Here is a 17,226-nt window from a genome sequence, read left to right as displayed (position 1 = left end):
GCAGCCCACATTGCTCACTTGCATTGACACCGGGCCCAGGTAGCATTTTTGCTTTATGAACCATCTGTGGGTGATTTGTTTGTTTTTCAATATAGGGTGTCAGTATATAGCTCTGGCTCTCCTGGAACTCACTACATAGACCAGGCTGGCCTCAAGCCTCTGCCTCCTGAGTGCTGGCATTAAAGGCGCCCACTGCTATACCAAGTTAACCATCTGGTTTCTATGGCAGCTACTTGGTGCTGCAGCCATAGCTCAGAAGTAGCTCCAGACAGTACAAAGATGGGTAAGTGTGGCAGCGGTCCAATAAACCAGCAGGTTCAGGTACCCAGTTCATGTTTAAAATATCTGCTTACTCCGCCCAGGTCCTAGTGTGGTGTCTAGGAGCTGATACAAGTGAACACATTTCCAAGTTAGATCTGCTCAATGATTCAGGCTGGATAGACAGTCCCATCTGTTGTAAAGACACGTGGTTCAGTGCTGCCCTTCCCCTCTCTGCTTCTTTATAGCATGTCTGGGGTTGAGGAGGCAAGGGTTCTCCCCTCCATGTGAGCCTGGTCCCCCATGGTGCTTGAGGAGCTCTGCTGTGTCCCTGACACCTAGTCCCTCTTCCACATAGTCTCTGGGGATGGTGGCACACATAAACACAGGAGGGCCTGCTCAAGGCAGCACCAGGTCCCCCCTCAGGCCCTTGTGAAGGCACTGATACACAGGCTCTTGTCTCCACAGCCTTCTGATGACGAGAACAGTGACAACAGCAGTGAGTGTGTGGTGTGCCTGTCAGACCTGCGGGACACGCTGATCCTGCCCTGCCGCCACCTGTGCCTCTGCACTTCCTGTGCTGACACCCTGCGGTACCAGGCCAACAACTGCCCCATCTGCCGGCTGCGTGAGCATACCCAGGGCTCTGTGGGAGGGAGGCTGCGTGAGCATACCCAGGGCTCTGTGGGAGGGAGGCTGCGTGAGCATACCCAGGGCTCTGTGGGAGGGAGGCTGCGTGAGCATACCCAGGGCTCTGTGGGAGGGAGGCTGCGTGAGCATACCCAGGGCTCTGTCTGTGGGAGGCTGCGTGAGCATACCCAGGGCTCTGTGGGAGGGAGGCTGCGTGAGCATACCCAGGGCTCTGTGGGAGGGAGGCTGCGTGAGCATACCCAGGGCTCTGTGGGAGGGAGGCTGCGTGAGCATACCCAGGGCTCTGTGGGAGGGAGGCAGCGTGAGCATACCCAGGGCTCTGTCTGTGGGAGGCTGCGTGAGCATACCCAGGGCTCTGTCTGTGGGAGGCAGCGTGAGCATACCCAGGGCTCTGTGGGAGGGAGGCAGCGTGAGCATACCCAGGGCTCTGTGGGAGGGAGGCAGCGTGAGCGTACCCAGGGCTCTGTCTGTGGAGATGCACATGTCCCTGCTCCTGCCCTGCCCTCTGGAGAGCACTGTGGTCTCTACTGTTTCAGCCTACTGCTGACTTGATAGAGGGGTCCGTGGTCTCTTAGCTGCCTACTCTTAGAAGCAGGCCAGTTTGCCGGGCAGCAGTGGCACAATCCTTTAATCCCAGCACTTGGGAGGCTTCTAGAGGGAGGTGGATCTCTGAGTTTGAGGCCAGCGTGGTCTACACAGTGAGTTCCAGAACCGCCAAAGGCTATACAGAGAAACCTTGTCTCAAAAAAACAAAAAATAATAAAGAAAGAAAAGAAAATAAAAAGAAAAAAAAGAAAAAAGAAAGAAACTGGCCAATTCTCCATCCGCTAAGGATCCCCTCTGCTCTGCTTTGGAAACTTGTTCCTGGGCACCGTGAGTGGCATTGTGTCACCAGTGTCCACAGTCTAGAGTGTCTTTCCACGCCTCTAATGATATGTCCTTGTTCATATGTCCCTCTTTCTGTCACAGCATTTCGAGCTCTCCTGCAAATTCGGGCTGTGCGGAAGAAGCCAGGGGCCCTGTCTCCCATCTCCTTCAGCCCCGTCTTGGCCCAAAGTGTGGACCATGACGAGCACTCTGTAAGTGCCTTTCCTCTCCCTTCTCTCCTGTCTCCTGCACAGGCACGGTCCCCACAGCAGCCTGTGAGGTACTACTGAGGGACCAGGCTGTGCTATGCTGACAGGGCGCCTGCTGGGCAAGGGTAGACCCCAGCGTTTGCTACCATCTCCACTGTTGTTTTAGGTAACGCTCTCTGAGGGACAGCTGTGTGTTACTGCCTGTGGGCTACCTTCAGCCTCAGCCTGGAGGCTTCCTGTACAGACTATCTAGGTAGAATTTGCTTCAGGCAGACCAGGAGGTCTTGTCAGTTAAAGGACCTAAAGAGTGAGACATAAATGAAGAGATGAAACTCATATAGACATGCTCCTCTGAGGGAGAGAGGGCCATAAAAACGGGTGAGAGTCCTCAGAAGAAGCTGAGGCAGTTGGGGAGAGGGAGAGCTCAGTCTGGGACAAGGCCTTGTCTTAGGCTGCCATGTACATCTGCCACATTAGGCTGGTGGCTTTTGAAGGGCTTGCGTCCACTTTAACAGGAAAGAGCAATAAGTCCTGTGGTCAGGACATTCTGAAAACCGAGCCAACATTTATGTTTATTTATTTATTTATACAATAGTCTGCCTGCATGTGTACCTGCCCACCACAAGAAGGCACCAGATGGTCATGAGCCACCATGTGGTTGCTGGGAATTGAATACAGAAGAACCTTTGGAAGATCGAATGGTGCTCTTAGCCTCTGAGCCATCTCTCCAGCCACAGGCCAACATTTTTGCTTTGTTTTTTTGAGACAAGGTTTCTCTGTGTAGTCCTGGCTGTCCTGGAACTTATTTGTATGTCAGGTTGGCCTCAAACTCAGAGATCCACCTGCCTCTGCCTCCCTAGTACTGGGATTGAAGGTGTGCACCACTGCACCTGGTCTGTGCCAACATTTAAATGCCTAGAAGTGTCCCATGAAATGCAGGTTTTTGGCCTCTCTTTCAAAAACTGAGGCTTTGTTCAGGCTCCAGGACTAGCAGTGTAGCACATCCCTGCTGCATGTACAAGGCCTGCAACACCTCTTCCCTCTAGCAGACTGTGTGGGCGTTTGTTGAATAACCATAGTCACCACCCATGTGTTTGTTGGTTGCCAGAAAAATGGCTCCAAGGTGGGGCTTCCCCATGAAGGAGAGGTCCTAGTGTTCAGAGGGATCCACAGGTGCTTACTTAGCAGTGATGGGCTTGTGGGTTGGTTTGCTCTGGTGGTTGAGGGTTAGGTGGGTCCCTTCTTCTTTTTATCCTCTTGTCATGAGTGAGCCAGTTGTGTGTGTGTTGGTGGGGGGGGGGGCGTCCCTTGGTTTGTAATTAGCCAGAAGCTCTAATCTGCGCCGGGAACCACCTGCTTTTTGCAGGGTCCCGAGTACCTAAATGGGTGCTTGTTCTCTGCCACCTGCCCTGTGAGAACATTTCTGTGAAGTGCCCAAATGAGGCCTCTGAGAGTCATGAAGGAAATGACGAGGCTGACTGCTCAGACCCTCTCATGTCACCTTGGCTGGGACCTCTTGCTTTGGGGAGACCCAGCCCATGAGTAGGTTAGACTGAGGACATGAAGATGGGTCCATACCTTCCTTTGTGAGTGAGGCCCACTGCTGGGCTCCCAGGAACTGGTTATATGTGCAGGCAGCCTGCGCAGAGCACTGATGCAGAATTTTTATTGAGTGTGGTCTTAAGGACAACCATAGTTTTTGAATTCCTGGGAGTGCAAGGAGGGCAGTAAACCAGAGGCCTGCCTCGCCCCTCCAGACCCCATGCCATGTGGAGGTAGAAGTTGTAAAACATGTGATTTTTATTTTGACAGTGTCCCTTTAAAAAATCAAAGTCGCACCCTGCCTCCCTGGCCAGCAAGAAACCTAAAAGGGAAACAGTAAGTGTGTTTGGTCATATAGCTCCGTTTTTTTTTTTTTTTTTTTTTTTTTTTTGTTTTTTTTTTTGCCCCGCCCCTTATTTTTAAACCAACAAATGTAGGAGGTCGTTTTAACCCCAGGCTAATACGTTTAACACACTTTGTCAAATCCGCTCTCCCTAGTCCCGGCATCCCAAACCAGGAAGGGAGTTTTGTGGAACAAGCAAAGCAGAAGGTCTGTTGGCGCAGAGCCAGTTGTTTGTTGTTGGTGCCAGGTGGTAGCCAGCCCCAGGCACAGCCCTTCGCCAGCTTGGCCCGCTGTAGCTCCCGCGTGTCCTGTTTCCCTTTTTTTTCTTGCTGGCAGAGGAATGGATGTGGAAGGTTGGACTGATAGCCCTGCTCCTTTTTGCACATGGCGTTCCCTGCATGCTCACTCGTCTTGCATCCTGGCTGGCTGTCCTTGACGTTTGGCTCTTTGGGCCGAGGACTCTGGTTTTCTGATGTTTTCCCTGCACCCCAGGGATCAGACAGGAAGAGCAAAAGTCAGGTAGTAGCCAGGCCAGGCCTCTTCCTGGAGTCTCACTGACCTGGCCAGAGCCAGTTGAAAGTTGCTAGTTTAACTGAGGGGAGAAGCTTGGGATGCAGTGAGTCTGTCTTTTGTGGAGGGTGTGGGGCAGGAGGCAGTTCTTCACCTTTAAGTTAAAGTCAGGTGAGCAGAGGTTCGAGTCAGCCGGAAGACCAGCACCAGCCTGGTGCATACCGCATTCCCCAGGGGTGCTGCCCCATCCTGTTATTCACAGGGTCTGGCGTGGGCAGGTCAGAGTTTCCTGTAGGGGACACACTTATGAGCACTGCCCCTCTGCTTGGTTGGTGCAAGCCTGTGGGAGCAGTGCAGCATTCCATGGCCTGACTGCTTTCCCCTGGAAGCTGGGCACGTTCCTTCTCCTTCAACCCTGCCAAATCCATCTACTCCTGATGAGTGGCTGCAGGAGCTAGCACCCACCCACACTCCCGCTGCCACCCTGCTTGGGGTCCCCAGTCAGGGCAGCACTCGCACTGGTTCTCCTGCCTCTGGCACGGCTCTGCTCTGCCTGCTCCTGAGTTCTCTTGCTGTCACTAACCCCTCACACTCTCTACCCTGCAGTGGAGCAGCCATGTAGGGGCGGGGCAATGATGGGGGCAGTGGCTTTGCAGACCTGGATGATCATTCTGGACATCTGGGGGCTGGGGTGTGTGCTGGAGCTGGTGGCCAAGGGAAAGTGAGCAGGATGGCTCCCACTCGGCAGACTTAAGTCCTTGGAAGGTGGCATGCTCAAGACACAGTCAGCAAAGCAGCTCTGTGGCTTCATGGCTGTGGGCAAGGAGCCTGTCTGGTCCCTCCTCACTTGGCTTTGTCCCCACAGAGTTCTGACAGTGTCCCACCTGGCTATGAGCCCATCTCTTTGCTCGAGGCACTGAATGGTCTACGGGCTGTCTCCCCGGCTATCCCATCAGCCCCACTCTATGAGGAAATCACCTACTCAGGCATCTCGGACAGTCTTTCCCAGGCCAGCTGTCCTCTCGCTGGACTCGATCGAATCATAGAAAGTGGCCTACAGAAGGGCAAGCCACAGAGCAAGTCTCCGGACAGGTGAGGCCAGTGTCTAGTCTTCCTCGGTGAGGTGTGTCCACATGGGGAGTGAAAGAGGGCTCAGGTGAGCGGAAGGTGAGCGTGTACATGTGAGACTTGAACGTTTCTGTAGGGTTTTATGAACTTGATGATGCATTTGTTCCTTGATTCTGGGGCTCAGAAGGCCCAGCAGCAGGTTAAAGCCTGCCACAGGAGGTCACAGCCAGCAGCACCGAGCAGAGCAGTACATCAGGGAAGGTGCTGGGCTGCGACTCCCAGTGTTCACAGGCCCCAAGCCACACCAACTTTTTGCTGTCAGTAACTGTACATGCCTGTACTATGTCCCTGCCCAGGGAGATGACTTGAATCTTGGAATTTTTGGCAGCTGGTCACATAAGCATATCTCACCAAAGAGCCATCAGTGACAGCTGGGACTGGGACGCTGAGGCCTGAAGCAGGTATAGCTTGTGTCTTAGTCAGGGTTTCTATTGCTGTGATAAAGCACCATGACCAGAAGTAAGCTGGGGAGGAAAGGGTTCCATATCACGGTTAATCATTGAAAGAAGTCAGGACAGGAATTCAAACAGGCAGGAACCTGGAGGCAGGAGCGGATGCAGAGGCCGAGGAGGGATGCTGCTTACTGGCTTACTCCTTATGGCTTCCTCAGCCTGTTTTTTTTATAGAACCCAGGACCACCAGCCCAGGGATGGCACATCTGTAATGCGCTGGCCCCTCCACATCAATCATTAATTAAGAAAATGCCTTACAGGCTTGCCTACAACCCAATCTTTGTAGTTTTTTGAGACAGGGCATCTCTTTGTAGCCTTGGCTGTCCTGGACTCACTTTGTAGACCATGCTGGCCTCGAACTCATAGCAATCCGCCTGCCTCTGCCTCCCAAGTGCTAGGATTAAAGGCGTGCGCCACCACGCCCGGCGCCTACAGCCCTATCTTAGGGAGGCTTTTTTTTTTTTTTTTTTTGAGACATGGTTTCTTGGGTAGCCCTGGCTCTTCCTGAATTCACTGTGGTAGACCAGGCTGACCTCGAACTTACAGAGAGCCACCTGCCTCTGCCTCTGCTTCTGAGTGCTGGGATTACAGGCGTGTGCTACCATGCCCGGATTTGGTTGGTTGGTTTTTCTTTTCTTTTTTCAGTTTTCTTGAGACAGGGGTTTCTCTGTGTAGCCTTGGCTGTCCTAGACTTGCTTTATAGACTAAGCTGGCCTTGAACTCAGAGATCTGCCTGCCTCTGCCTCTGGAGTGTTGGGATTAAAGGTGTGCGCCACTACCTGGCACTCTTATTCTTTCTGATTCTTCTGAGATGCTCACATACAACCCAGGCTGGCTGACCTAGTTCCCCTGATTCTCCTGCCTTTTCCAAGTGCTGGGATTATAGGCATGTGCCACCACTGACGCTGCATTTCTTGTGTAAACAGCCTTGAATTCATTTAGTGATTGGATGAGTTAGTGTCTAGAACTTTTTGAGGTTCTGTGTGCCCTAGATATTAACCTTCTGTCTGGAATGGGTTTTGTGTGTCTGTGTTTCTGGAGGCCACGTGCATGCTAGGCCAGTGCTCTACCACAGAGCTTCACAGCTTTATCTTCAGCACCACAAGAGGCCTCTCCGGCCCACAGTCCCCAGGATGGCCAGTCTTGCTATGCTGAATTCCTCAAGGAGAAAAATAAGAAAGGTACATCTTCTGCAAGCTGCCCAGGCCCCTGAGCACATGGCAGAAGAACTTGAGACCCACAGTCCCATCTGCTGTTTGCCTGGGGCTCCATGTGTCTCTTCTAGTGTCGGGCTGTCAGGCCTGTGCTCCTGTCCTTTAGGGGCAGGAGGGTGTTGGGCAGGCCCCCCTTTCTGGTTGTTTGGATCTGTGCTATAAAGCACACTTCTCCCAGGGAGTCTCCATTGAGTAGTTTCCCTTGGGAATCTTTGCAGAGGCTGCTCTCGTGTCTCCAGGTGTACATGGGAAGGTTGCTGGCCCCTGTGGCTTTCTGTAGGACTGCGTTCCTTTTCCAGCCATTCTACAACCCTGCTTCCCTCCTCTCCGCAGCACCCTGCGGTCTCCATCTTCCCCCATCCATGAGGAGGATGAGGAGAAGCTCTCGGAAGACTCAGATGCTCCTCTCCCACCAAGCGGTGTGGAGCTGGCACTGCGGGAGAGCAGCTCCCCTGAGGTGAGGTTTGCCTCTGGTGAGGCCCTGGCCAGCCTTCTCAGGGCCTCCCTCACCACTCCGGACCTCTCCCTAGCCCTCTAGGCACTTCTACACTGATGCCACAGCCAGACAAGTCAGTGTCCTTGACTATGGGCTGGAGTGCCCTGTGGTCGAGCCACTTTGAGGGCTCATAAGCAAGGCCACTCACAAAGACAGCCTTCTGGTGACAGCCTGTGTCCTGGGTGGCATCTGCTGCCTAATGCCTTCAACCTAGGCTTAGGAATTTGTCCCTTTGCCTGAGGGTGTTTATACCAGAGGCCTTTTCTCTTTGTCTCCTAGAGTTTCGGGACAGAGGAGGTGGATGAGCCGGCCCTAAAGCAAGGTGAGCTCCTTTTCCCATCAAGGCCTTTGGCATGCTTTGGGTCCTGGCTAGGGACACTCCCTCCTCCATCCCCATCTTGCCTTCAGAAACCTGTTCAGGGGTAGTAAGGGTGGAAGGTGCTGGCCATCGCCCCATGTTTGTTCAGGAAGGGCTACCCATGTGTGATAGTTGTGCTGATGTCTTCTGGAGTTGCCTGGCTGTCTCTCTCCTGATGAATTGAGGAGACCAGCTGATAGCTCTTTACCTCCTTACACTGGAGGGCTTAGTGGGTAGCCTAGGAAGCTTGGGCTCCCCCACCCCTTTCACTGGCCATGTTGGGTCATAAGCAGCCCCTTAAGCCTGCCTCTGCTTAGTCCTTGGCATGTTACTGCTGGACAGAAAAGTAAAGCAAGGTTCAGGGCTGACATCTAAGGGACCCCCCGTGGCCACTTGACCAGCAGTGAGGCCCATAGAATAGTGATGTGCGTCCTGTCCCCCTCCCATGTAATTGCAGCTCTTCTCTTGTGCCCTACACCCTGCTGAGAGGTCCCCCCCATGCGAGGCTGGGGCCCTTGGTGTGAGTGGGGTGGCACCCTCTAGGAGCAGTGTGCTGTCACTCCAGCCTCCCTAGTCTGTCCTGTCTTAGGCAGGGCCTCAGCTTCCCACCTGGGGAGGATTTGTGTGAGAGGGAACTAGCCTTGAGTCTCAGGGCTGCTCCGGAAGGTTTCCCTGCAGTTCACCACTACGCAGGGAAATGGGGCCACTCCTGACCACCCACTCCTGACCACCCAGCAAAAGGAAGAGCAAAGGACAGCTCCCACCTGGCACCACCAGTCTGGCTTTGAAACAAAACAAACAACTTCCACCTCATGCATGTGCCCACCCTAGAGTTCATGGGGTCAGAGCGGAGGGACCACAAGGACCTGTCCCTACCTGTGTGTCCTAACTTTGCTCCTCCCTGCTGCAGGGAGCCGAGCGCCCTCTGTTGATGATGTCCTGCAGGATGGCAGCCCGCAGCACCATGGTTGCAGCCAGCCAGTCCCTCCTGCTGACATCTACTTACCAGGTAATGGCACCAGGTGCTGTGTAGACATTGGTGTAGAGCCTGCCTCTGTCCCCGAGGTGCAGGGGTGAGCCAGGCCTCTTGGTCTGCCTGCTGGCTTCCTGCAGGCCCTAGGCTCTTTACCTCCCTACCTCCCTCGGTGAACCTCGCCTGAGGAAAGCAGGACAAGCTGCTTGTGAAAGGACAAAGTCCCGCCCCTGCTGCTACCTGCTGAGGCGGAGGGAAGCCAGTCTGGCTGTGCTGAGGCTCCAGTCTTCTTTCTCTGTGGCCCGTGCTAGAGAGACATGGGCCTGGGCCTGACCTACGCAGCCTTCCCGGCATACAGCAGCACGTTCTCAATCCGGCCAGAGGGCTGGCTAAGTGTGGGGTGCACCAGTCGGGCCACTAGCAGGGGGCCAGGGGCATGCTATCACTTAGTGCCTCTTCACACGTGGGGCTCAGGCTTACAACATCTCTGGTCTTTGGGAATTCAGATAAATAGTTACTACACCTTCTAAGACTGCTTCTTAGAAGCAGCGCGTTAAGGAGCTGGGCTGCTCCCACATGGCGAGGAAGCTCCTTTGCTCCCACTTGCCACTGAGGCCAGTGTTGCTTACTTTTCCAGGGCTGCTTGCTATTGGGGGATTGTGACATCCTTTGGTGAAGGGCTTCCATCTGCCCCTGGATGTGAAGTGACCCATATAGGCTGATGAGGCACGGGGTCATGAGGGTTAGGAGAGCAGCTGTGGGCTGTCTTACTAGGTCACCATGGCCTATCCAAGACAAACCCACAGATGAAGCTTAGAACCAGCACATCCTAAAAGGACACGACTCTTCTTCATTCTTGGAAGCATCTCAAATGTCCAACCTTATTGTTAATTTGGCTATGTAGGGGTCCAGAGAGGTCCCTGGGCCTCCTGAGTCACCAGTTTGAGCTTTGCTCCCACAGGTATCCCTGGGGACCTGCAACACATCAGGACTAGCCACAGAGACAAGGCAAGGATCTCGGGCTTGTTTAGGTCCACCAAGTGGGTGGGAGACAGTCACCTGTAGAAACTTTGCAGGGGGCACAGTTGAAGAATCAGCCTCGGCCAGCTCTGCCCAGAGATCCTGTCTTCACTCTGAGAACCATACGTCGTACAGGCTTGCTCCATGACAGCATCCCAGATGGCTATCTCTGTACATCCTGTGGGAGTTTCCATTGATGTGCCAGCACTAGAGAGCAGGGGAGGGGTTGTGTGGCAGTGTATACACCTGCATGTGTTTCTCACACGATGGCACTGTCTCTCTTGCTGGTTTTAGTCTAAGAAGGCTGCGTATCTTTTATCTTTGTGAGCGACATACATGCAGCAGCTGGTGTTTTTATGTTCTGACAACTGTACCATTATCCTCTGGATGCAGCTGAAGTCATTAAATCCAGGCCCCCTGGAGATGAAAAAAACAAGGCTGGGGAAAGTCCATGAAACAGTGAAAAAGGAGGTGCCTCTGCCAGGTCCTCTCCATGGACCAATAGCCTGGCTTCCAATAGCCTGTTTCCTTCACACATATACATGTCTCTTCGCCCCCCCCCCCTCTCTTCGAGACAGGGTTTCTCTGTAGCCTTGGCTGTCCTGAACTCACTCTGTAGACCAGGTTGGCCTTGAACGCAGAGATCCCCCTGCCTCTGCCTCCTGAGAGATGTGATTACAGGCATACACCACTGCACCGGGCTACATGTCTCTCTCTTAGAAAGTTGCCCAGGATCTATCCTGGTGGTTCTCCCTTCTTGGTTGCAGCAAGTGATGCATGGGCAGTCTGTTTCTAGATAGTTCCGACCCAACCATAAAGTCCATGTCTTTCTGCTAACTGGCTCCATCTGTCTTTCCCTCCTCTCTGCACAGCCCTGGGTCCTGAGTCGTGCTCTGTTGGTAGAGAGGAATAAGCTGGTACGTGACCTTCCCTCCACACTTCTGGTGGCTTGGTTGGGTATATCTGCAGAGAAGAGCCCAGTCCCCTGGGGGAGTTTTTCTGGATTCAAAGTCCTGAGCCACTGATGGTTGCTGAACCTCCTGGGGTTCCTGGCTTTGGAGCCAGAGGGTCTCCATGTGGACAGGAGCCCATTCAGGCCCTTGTAAAGTGATAATGTAGGGTCCCTTGAACAATGGTGACTCATCCCAGGCTTCTGGAATTACTGTCCCTGGTAGGAGAAAGGAGTTAGAGGACCAGAGAGCCCTAGGAACATGTGCAACAACATCCTGGGGGCTCACACAGTAGACTGACTGTAGCTTTTAAAAACAAAATTCAGTACTGAGGATTGGACCTAGGTAGGCACTCAACTATTGAACTATATCCCCAGACCTCTTTACTTTTTGAGGCAGGGTCTTACTTAGTTCCCCAAGCTGGCCTTGAACTTGTTCTATAGCCCAAACAGGTTTTTAAAATACATTCCTTCTTCATTAGCTGGGGTTGTTGCTTTAAGCATTAGGCCAAATTTGCACCAGCCATGGAAGGCCCTAGATCCACCTATCCCATCAGTGTTCCAGTCTATGGAACATGTATGTCCTCCCAGGTCTGTTGTGTCATATGGGGCTGGAGAGATGGTCAAGTAGTTAAGAGCACTGGCTGCTTTTCCAGAAGACCTTGGTTTGATCCCCAGTACCCACATGGCAGCTGACAACTATCTGTAACTCCAGTTCCAAGGGATTGGACACCCTCTTCTGGCCTTTGTGGGCACCAGACATAAAACTGCTGCACAGAGACAGATGCAGGCAAAACACTCATACATAAAATGAAAATAAAACTAAACATTAAAAAAATATAATGTCAGGCATGATGGCACACACCTTCAATCTTAGCACTGGGGAGGCAGAAGCAGACAGATCTGCTTCTGGTCTATAGAGGGAGTTGCAGGACAGCCAGAGCTACACAGAGAAGCCCTGTATCTGTTTTAAAACAACAAAGCATACCCTCTGGATTCCTGTGCAGGCATTCTCTGTGCTCCCTTTCTCATCACCGTGGCCTGTCTCCTTAACTGACATATGACTTTCCTGCGACTGCTAAGCTTCTCTGTCTTGAGACCATCATTGCCACTGGGAACCTGTCCATTCTGTCTCTGAAATCACACACACACACACACACACACACACACACACACACACACAGTAATAGGGACTAATGGGATGGGTGCCCTGTTGGTGGCCCAGACTGCTGGTTACAGAAGCATCTCTGAAAACTAGGCAGACAAGCAGGGACTCCTTTCTTTGTAATGTTCTTACAAGAGGTCTAATAGCCTTTCATGTCAGGATTCCCTAGAAGGATGGCGCCATGGCAGCCAGCTTCACAAAGCCTTGCAGAAAAGTGCCCAGTTGGTGTCTAGCCCTCTGGGCAGCAGCCCTCACCCACGAGCCAGGGAGCCAGGCCTAGTGCTGCTTCTTTGATTCTGTTGGGTTCATGGTTTCTCAGAACTTGCTTGTCCCCCTTGAGCTGTACTCCTGAAACAACTACACTGTTATTTATAGCTTCTGTAGGAGGAAGGGCAGCTTTGGGGTTTAGATCGGAACTTGGGTCACAGCTAGGAGCTGCACCATAGATTGCCTTTCCTGAAAGCCACAGTTTACCTAAAGAAAAGGGTAGAACTGGGTTGTCTGTGTCACTGATGCTCCTGAAAACAGCCTTTGCCCTGGGATAACACTGCACAGCACCATAGAGCTGGCATCTGGGACCAAGCAGACCGGGCCTCTGTGGAAGACAGACAAGCTCTGGGTCTGCCTCTGCTCCAGTGTAATTGCTTGCTTAGGCTGCCCAGGACCAGCTTTATTCCTGTCTGTTCCTAGCCCTGTGCTAGAGCTGGCTGAACTCCAGCTAACCTAGTTGTAAAGCTCTTAGCTGGACTGTGTTCCTGAGGTCCAGGCAAGGGCAGGAGACCTACAGGCTAGCAGCCCACAGCTACCCTGTGCCTGCTGCTCTACTGCCTAGTGCCAAGGGGTGGTCTGTCCCAGGTAAGGGGACAAATGTAACTTGTTCCTCATGACTGAAGGGTCCTTGGCTTTCTATGAGGTCACATCTACTATTCCTGCCAAATGGCATGTACCTGGGTTAGTGGATGAAGGGTGCTAGGTGAGGCTCTGGGTTGGTTGAACAGATGTATGACCACCAACCCATCACGACCCCTCCTCCCTCTGCTCCCACCTACAGGATGGTCCACCTCCATGGAGACGCCACACAGCCTTGGCACCACCAGCTCCCCCTGGCCTCTGCTGAGTGGCTGTAGTCCCGAGCCTGGAGCCACTGATCTTACCCCACTCTGAGAGCCTGGACTCCAGCAAGACCCTGGCCTCTCCTGTCTGCACGCCTCATGTGGCCACTGGGCTTCGAGGGCCCACAGTGAACCTTGATCAAATTGCACAGTGGGTTGTTCCTCCACTCCTTTTCTATGGTCGATATATTTGTAAATGGTACAAGATGAAGGACAGCGGGCTTCTCCGTGGGCCACAGGCCGTAGAGGGGCTCTCCCCAACTGTCAAGGTTGATACTTTGAGCACTTAGCAAACCAGCAGAAGAGAATCAACCCGTGGAGTGATGTGTCATCTTCACAAACATTCTGGAAGGTGGGCAACCCAGGTTACGGTTGATGAAGGAAACAGTGCCTGTCTGCCTGTCCCATGTGTGTCTCCCAAGGCAGCCACACTGTCACTGCTGCTTTCACCTTATGTTTGTCCTGACCGTAGGTGACCTTTGTTGGCGCCTCCAGGTCCCTTCCTGCTCTGCTCTCTCCTAGTGGCCTCTGGCAGCTGGGGCAGCTGGAGGCAAGGCCTAGGTAGTCAGACTGTGTTAACCACCAGTCATTTGCAGTCGGTATCCAGTACCCCTCACAGGTCCTGCCTCCCCCACTTCCTCACATGCCTCCAAGACAGAGATGTTCCTGCTTGCAGGTCAGTGCCGCCCACCTCCTGCCAGGGAAGAGCCTGAGCAGCCTCCTTAGCAGATCCATTGCCAGTCTTTTTGTGTTTCTTTTGTCAGAGCCCGCCTAGGAGCAGGTTCCTAGTGATACTTTGTTTCTCAGGCAAAGAGGGCCATGGGTGGCCCCAGCACAGAGGTGCCCCCAGACAGTGCAGCTCCCCCTGGGGGTTGAGCTGCCCTGCTGCTCACCCAGGTGACATCCTGTAGCAGTGCATGGAGTGCCCTTTAGGCTCAGGGTTGCTTGAGGCTCTGGCTCTGCCCTTGCTCCTTCCTGGCAGTGGCTGGCCTGGCCTCTGGTAAGCCTGTGAGCAGAGCTCTGTCAGCTGAATGCACACATGTGCACACGTCAGCATGTGCATGCCCGCCCGCCCCTCTTCTCACCTGCGGACACCCTGGCCTCTGGACGTGGTACTGGTGCCAGTACTTTGAAAGATGGGATGCAGACTGTACACTCACCTGTCTCAGATTCACATGCGCTATCATTTGATGTACTCTGATTGGCTAGTTTTTGGTTCATTTTTACTGTATATTTATAGTAATAAAATCATGCAGCAATATTCTGTGTGTGCCTTTGTTCTGGCACAACATTGATGTAGTGACAGGAAACGGAGTGGTTTCTGATAGCTCCCGATAGATTTTGGTGTTACCGTCATTTGCTTGTGTGAGAAGGGCAGTGAGTGCCCCCTCCAAACATAGGCAAAAGGTTATTGCTGTTGGTTGTTGCTTGCTTTGTCTGTAGTGAGGACAGACTTGGAATTTGGCTCACCTCTGCCGTGCAGTTGATGGATTTCAGTCAGCCTGCAGGTGGGCGGGTTGTCCTACTTCTTAACCCACGCCAGCTCTTCTAGCCCTGAGCCAGAGGAGGGCAAGGCTGATAAGGTTTAGGTCCCCAGCACTTGGGTTGGAGTCATTTAGACACTTAAATCTTTAAAGGCGTGGCTTCACAGGGATGAGGTGGATGGCGAGACTTCCTGTTGTCTTTTAAGCGACGTGCAGGACTTGGCACGTCTTGATGCTCAGTGTACCTCCCCCGTGACAACCTGGCCTCCGCGCGATGCGTCTTGGGAGTTGTAGTTTTCTGGTGGAGAGGTCTCCTGTGCTCCTGGGAGGGTGAACTTCATTCCACCCCCTAGCCCCGCCAGAGGCTCCAGTATTCCCCGGGTTTAACCCAGACTCTCAGGACTGGTGGGGGCGGGCCTATGCACGTGGACGCACGTGGATTGGGCCTGTGTGTCGTGGGCGGGGTCGCGCATGCTCACTTGGGCAGTGGGCCTGGAGCACATCAAGATGTCCACCATGACGGTTCCGGAGCTGAAGCAGATCAGCCGGGAGGAAGCAATGCGCTTGGGGCCCGGCTGGAGCCACTCTTGCCACGCTATGCTGTATGCCGCCAACCCCGGGCAGCTCTTCGGCCGTATCCCTATGCGCTTCTCGGTGCTGGTGAGGAGCTGGGCGGGCTAGCAGGGCGGATACAGGTTTGGGGCGCCTTGTGGACCCCACGACCTGATCCAGCTTACCTTGCAGATGCAGATGCGCTTCGATGGGCTGCTGGGCTTCCCAGGGGGGTTCGTGGACCGGCGCTTCTGGTCGCTGGAGGATGGCTTAAACCGGGTGCTGGGCCTGGGCCTGGGCGGCCTGCGCCTTACCGAAGCTGACTACCTGAGCTCACACCTGACTGAAGGTCCACAGCGGGTGGTGGCACACCTGTACGCACGGCAGCTGACACTGGAGCAGCTGCACGCTGTGGAGATCAGCGCCGTGCACTCTCGGGACCACGGCCTGGAGGTGGGACCACTGCCGGGGGCCAACCCCCATTCCTAGTCCTGAGGTTTGGCCCTGGCACCACAGAAGGCACCCATGGCTAACAAGTACACCTCTGGGTCCTGGCTGTTTACATTTGCCTTGCTGCCTGCCATTGTCAATCCTGGGAGTGGGGCATGGGATCACTGGAAAGAAGGGATGATCAGGGCCTGCTTTGGAAATTGAGAACAGACCAAAGAGACAGGGTTGTAGCCTTCGGGACTGCCTCCTGAGAGGTAAAGTGAAAGCTTTTGGGATGTGGATTCCCTGGCCTAAGGAGCTTGGTGAGGGACCAGAGATCATGTGGTGCTGGCAGAAAGTGGCATGAGCATTCTGCTGGCGGAAAAGGTGGGGCGTGCGTAGGATTGGCTTTGAAACTTGCTTGGGGAGAAGGAGCTTTACTGCTAGGAGACCCTGGGTTTCCCTATGTCTTTGGCGAACTGGTGGCCGGCAGGCTTCTCTGCTAGGGTCCTGCCTCTACAAGGAGAGCCCCACCCTGTGTCGTCTGTCCCACAGGTGCTGGGCCTTGTACGTGTGCCGCTGTATACCCAGAAGGATCGAGTAGGAGGCTTTCCTAACTTCCTGAGCAACGCCTTCGTCAGCACCGCCAAGTACCAGCTCCTGTTTGCCCTTAAGGTCCTCAACATGATGCCCTCGGAAAAGCTGGCTGAGGCCTTGGCCTCAGCCACAGAGAAGCAGAAGAAAGCCCTAGAAAAGCTGCTCCCAGCCTCATCCTGAGGAGGTTCCTCTACGGGTTCTTGGCCTCCTTTGCCTGTCCTTGCCCCACAGGCTCCGGAATTCCCGAGAAGCGTGCCTTCTAGTGTTTGGTTTTGCACCCCTTCTGACTGCAAGGGACAAGCAGGCAGCTGTTCATCTTTCCTGTCCCAAGCAGTCCATGGGGCCTAGCTACCCTCTCAGGTTGGTCAATGGTGTGGCCTGGGCCTGGCTTTTCAAGCTGAAGATGCTCTCGCCCATCCCAAGGCTCAAACTGTCCTGTGTGAGTCTGTTCATGACTGGTGGAGTCCCAGCTAGAGCTCACTCTTCCAAGGCAACCAGTTGGTTGGTACATAGCTCCTGGACTGGCCAGGGGTTTGTTAATGGAGGTGACCTGTAATGTTCCATCACTCCTTCCCTTAGCCCAGAACCTGATCCAGCTTGGGGTAGGATGGTCATTTGGGCAGTTGGCTTTCTCTGTTAAGTTTTTCTTTCTTAGTGTGTGAACTGTGGGTTGGTTTCAGAATGGCTGTGCCCCACGTGGCTTTGCTTTCCCATGTGGGCTTTGGCTCAGCTCTTGTGAAAGTGAGGAAGAAAAATAAAGCCATTCCTCTGATGCTCTTTGCTTCTGGGTGGCGTGGCCACATCTTCCTGAGGGTGGGCCCAGGAAATTACCACCACAAGAGTTCAACTCCGGATTGGTCAAGTTGGAAGCACAGACTTCGTGTGCAGAGGGACAACAGGAGTGTCACCATGGGATA

General features: G+C 53.7%; 2 protein-coding genes across 9 annotated transcripts in view; both read left to right on the top strand.

Moving 5' to 3' along the window:
* Positions 1–13,999, top strand: part of Mgrn1 (mahogunin ring finger 1) — a 51,074-nt gene extending 37,075 nt beyond the window's left edge. For 2 of the 8 annotated variants that reach the window (XM_051168439.1, XM_051168438.1), the window contains exons 10-18: positions 727–886; positions 1,879–1,988; positions 3,798–3,863; positions 5,246–5,472; positions 7,508–7,631; positions 7,950–7,992; positions 8,939–9,037; positions 10,894–10,938; positions 13,187–13,999. In XM_051168439.1, the coding sequence (XP_051024396.1) occupies positions 727–886; positions 1,879–1,988; positions 3,798–3,863; positions 5,246–5,472; positions 7,508–7,631; positions 7,950–7,992; positions 8,939–9,037; positions 10,894–10,934 (870 nt within the window). In that variant the 3' untranslated portion in view covers positions 10,935–10,938; positions 13,187–13,999. The remainder of the gene's footprint in view (positions 1–726; positions 887–1,878; positions 1,989–3,797; positions 3,864–5,245; positions 5,473–7,507; positions 7,632–7,949; positions 7,993–8,938; positions 9,038–10,893; positions 10,939–13,186) is intronic. The other 6 variants (XM_051168441.1, XM_051168440.1, XM_051168435.1 and 3 more) reach the window with 3 other exon arrangements.
* Positions 14,000–15,181: 1,182 nt separating this feature from the next.
* On the top strand, positions 15,182–17,057 carry Nudt16l1 (nudix hydrolase 16 like 1). The gene is made up of 3 exons (XM_051168462.1): positions 15,182–15,391; positions 15,476–15,736; positions 16,268–17,057. Exons 1-3 carry the CDS (start codon positions 15,203–15,205, stop codon positions 16,487–16,489), a joined length of 672 nt encoding a protein of 223 aa, XP_051024419.1. The 5' UTR covers positions 15,182–15,202; the 3' UTR covers positions 16,490–17,057.
* The last annotated feature ends 169 nt before the right edge of the window (positions 17,058–17,226 follow it).

This window comes from Acomys russatus, chromosome 25 (assembly GCF_903995435.1).
Source record: "Acomys russatus chromosome 25, mAcoRus1.1, whole genome shotgun sequence".
Classification (NCBI taxonomy): Eukaryota; Metazoa; Chordata; class Mammalia; order Rodentia; family Muridae; genus Acomys; species Acomys russatus.
This window is presented reverse-complemented; position numbering and strand designations above follow the sequence as displayed.

Coding starts and splice junctions, on each gene's coding strand:
- Nudt16l1 (XM_051168462.1), top strand. CDS start 15,203: ATGCTCACTTGGGCAGTGGGCCTGGAGCACATCAAGATGTCCACCATG. Junction 15,392..15,475: donor CTATGCGCTTCTCGGTGCTG/GTGAGGAGCTGG, acceptor CTTACCTTGCAG/ATGCAGATGCGCTTCGATGG. Junction 15,737..16,267: donor CTCGGGACCACGGCCTGGAG/GTGGGACCACTG, acceptor TCTGTCCCACAG/GTGCTGGGCCTTGTACGTGT.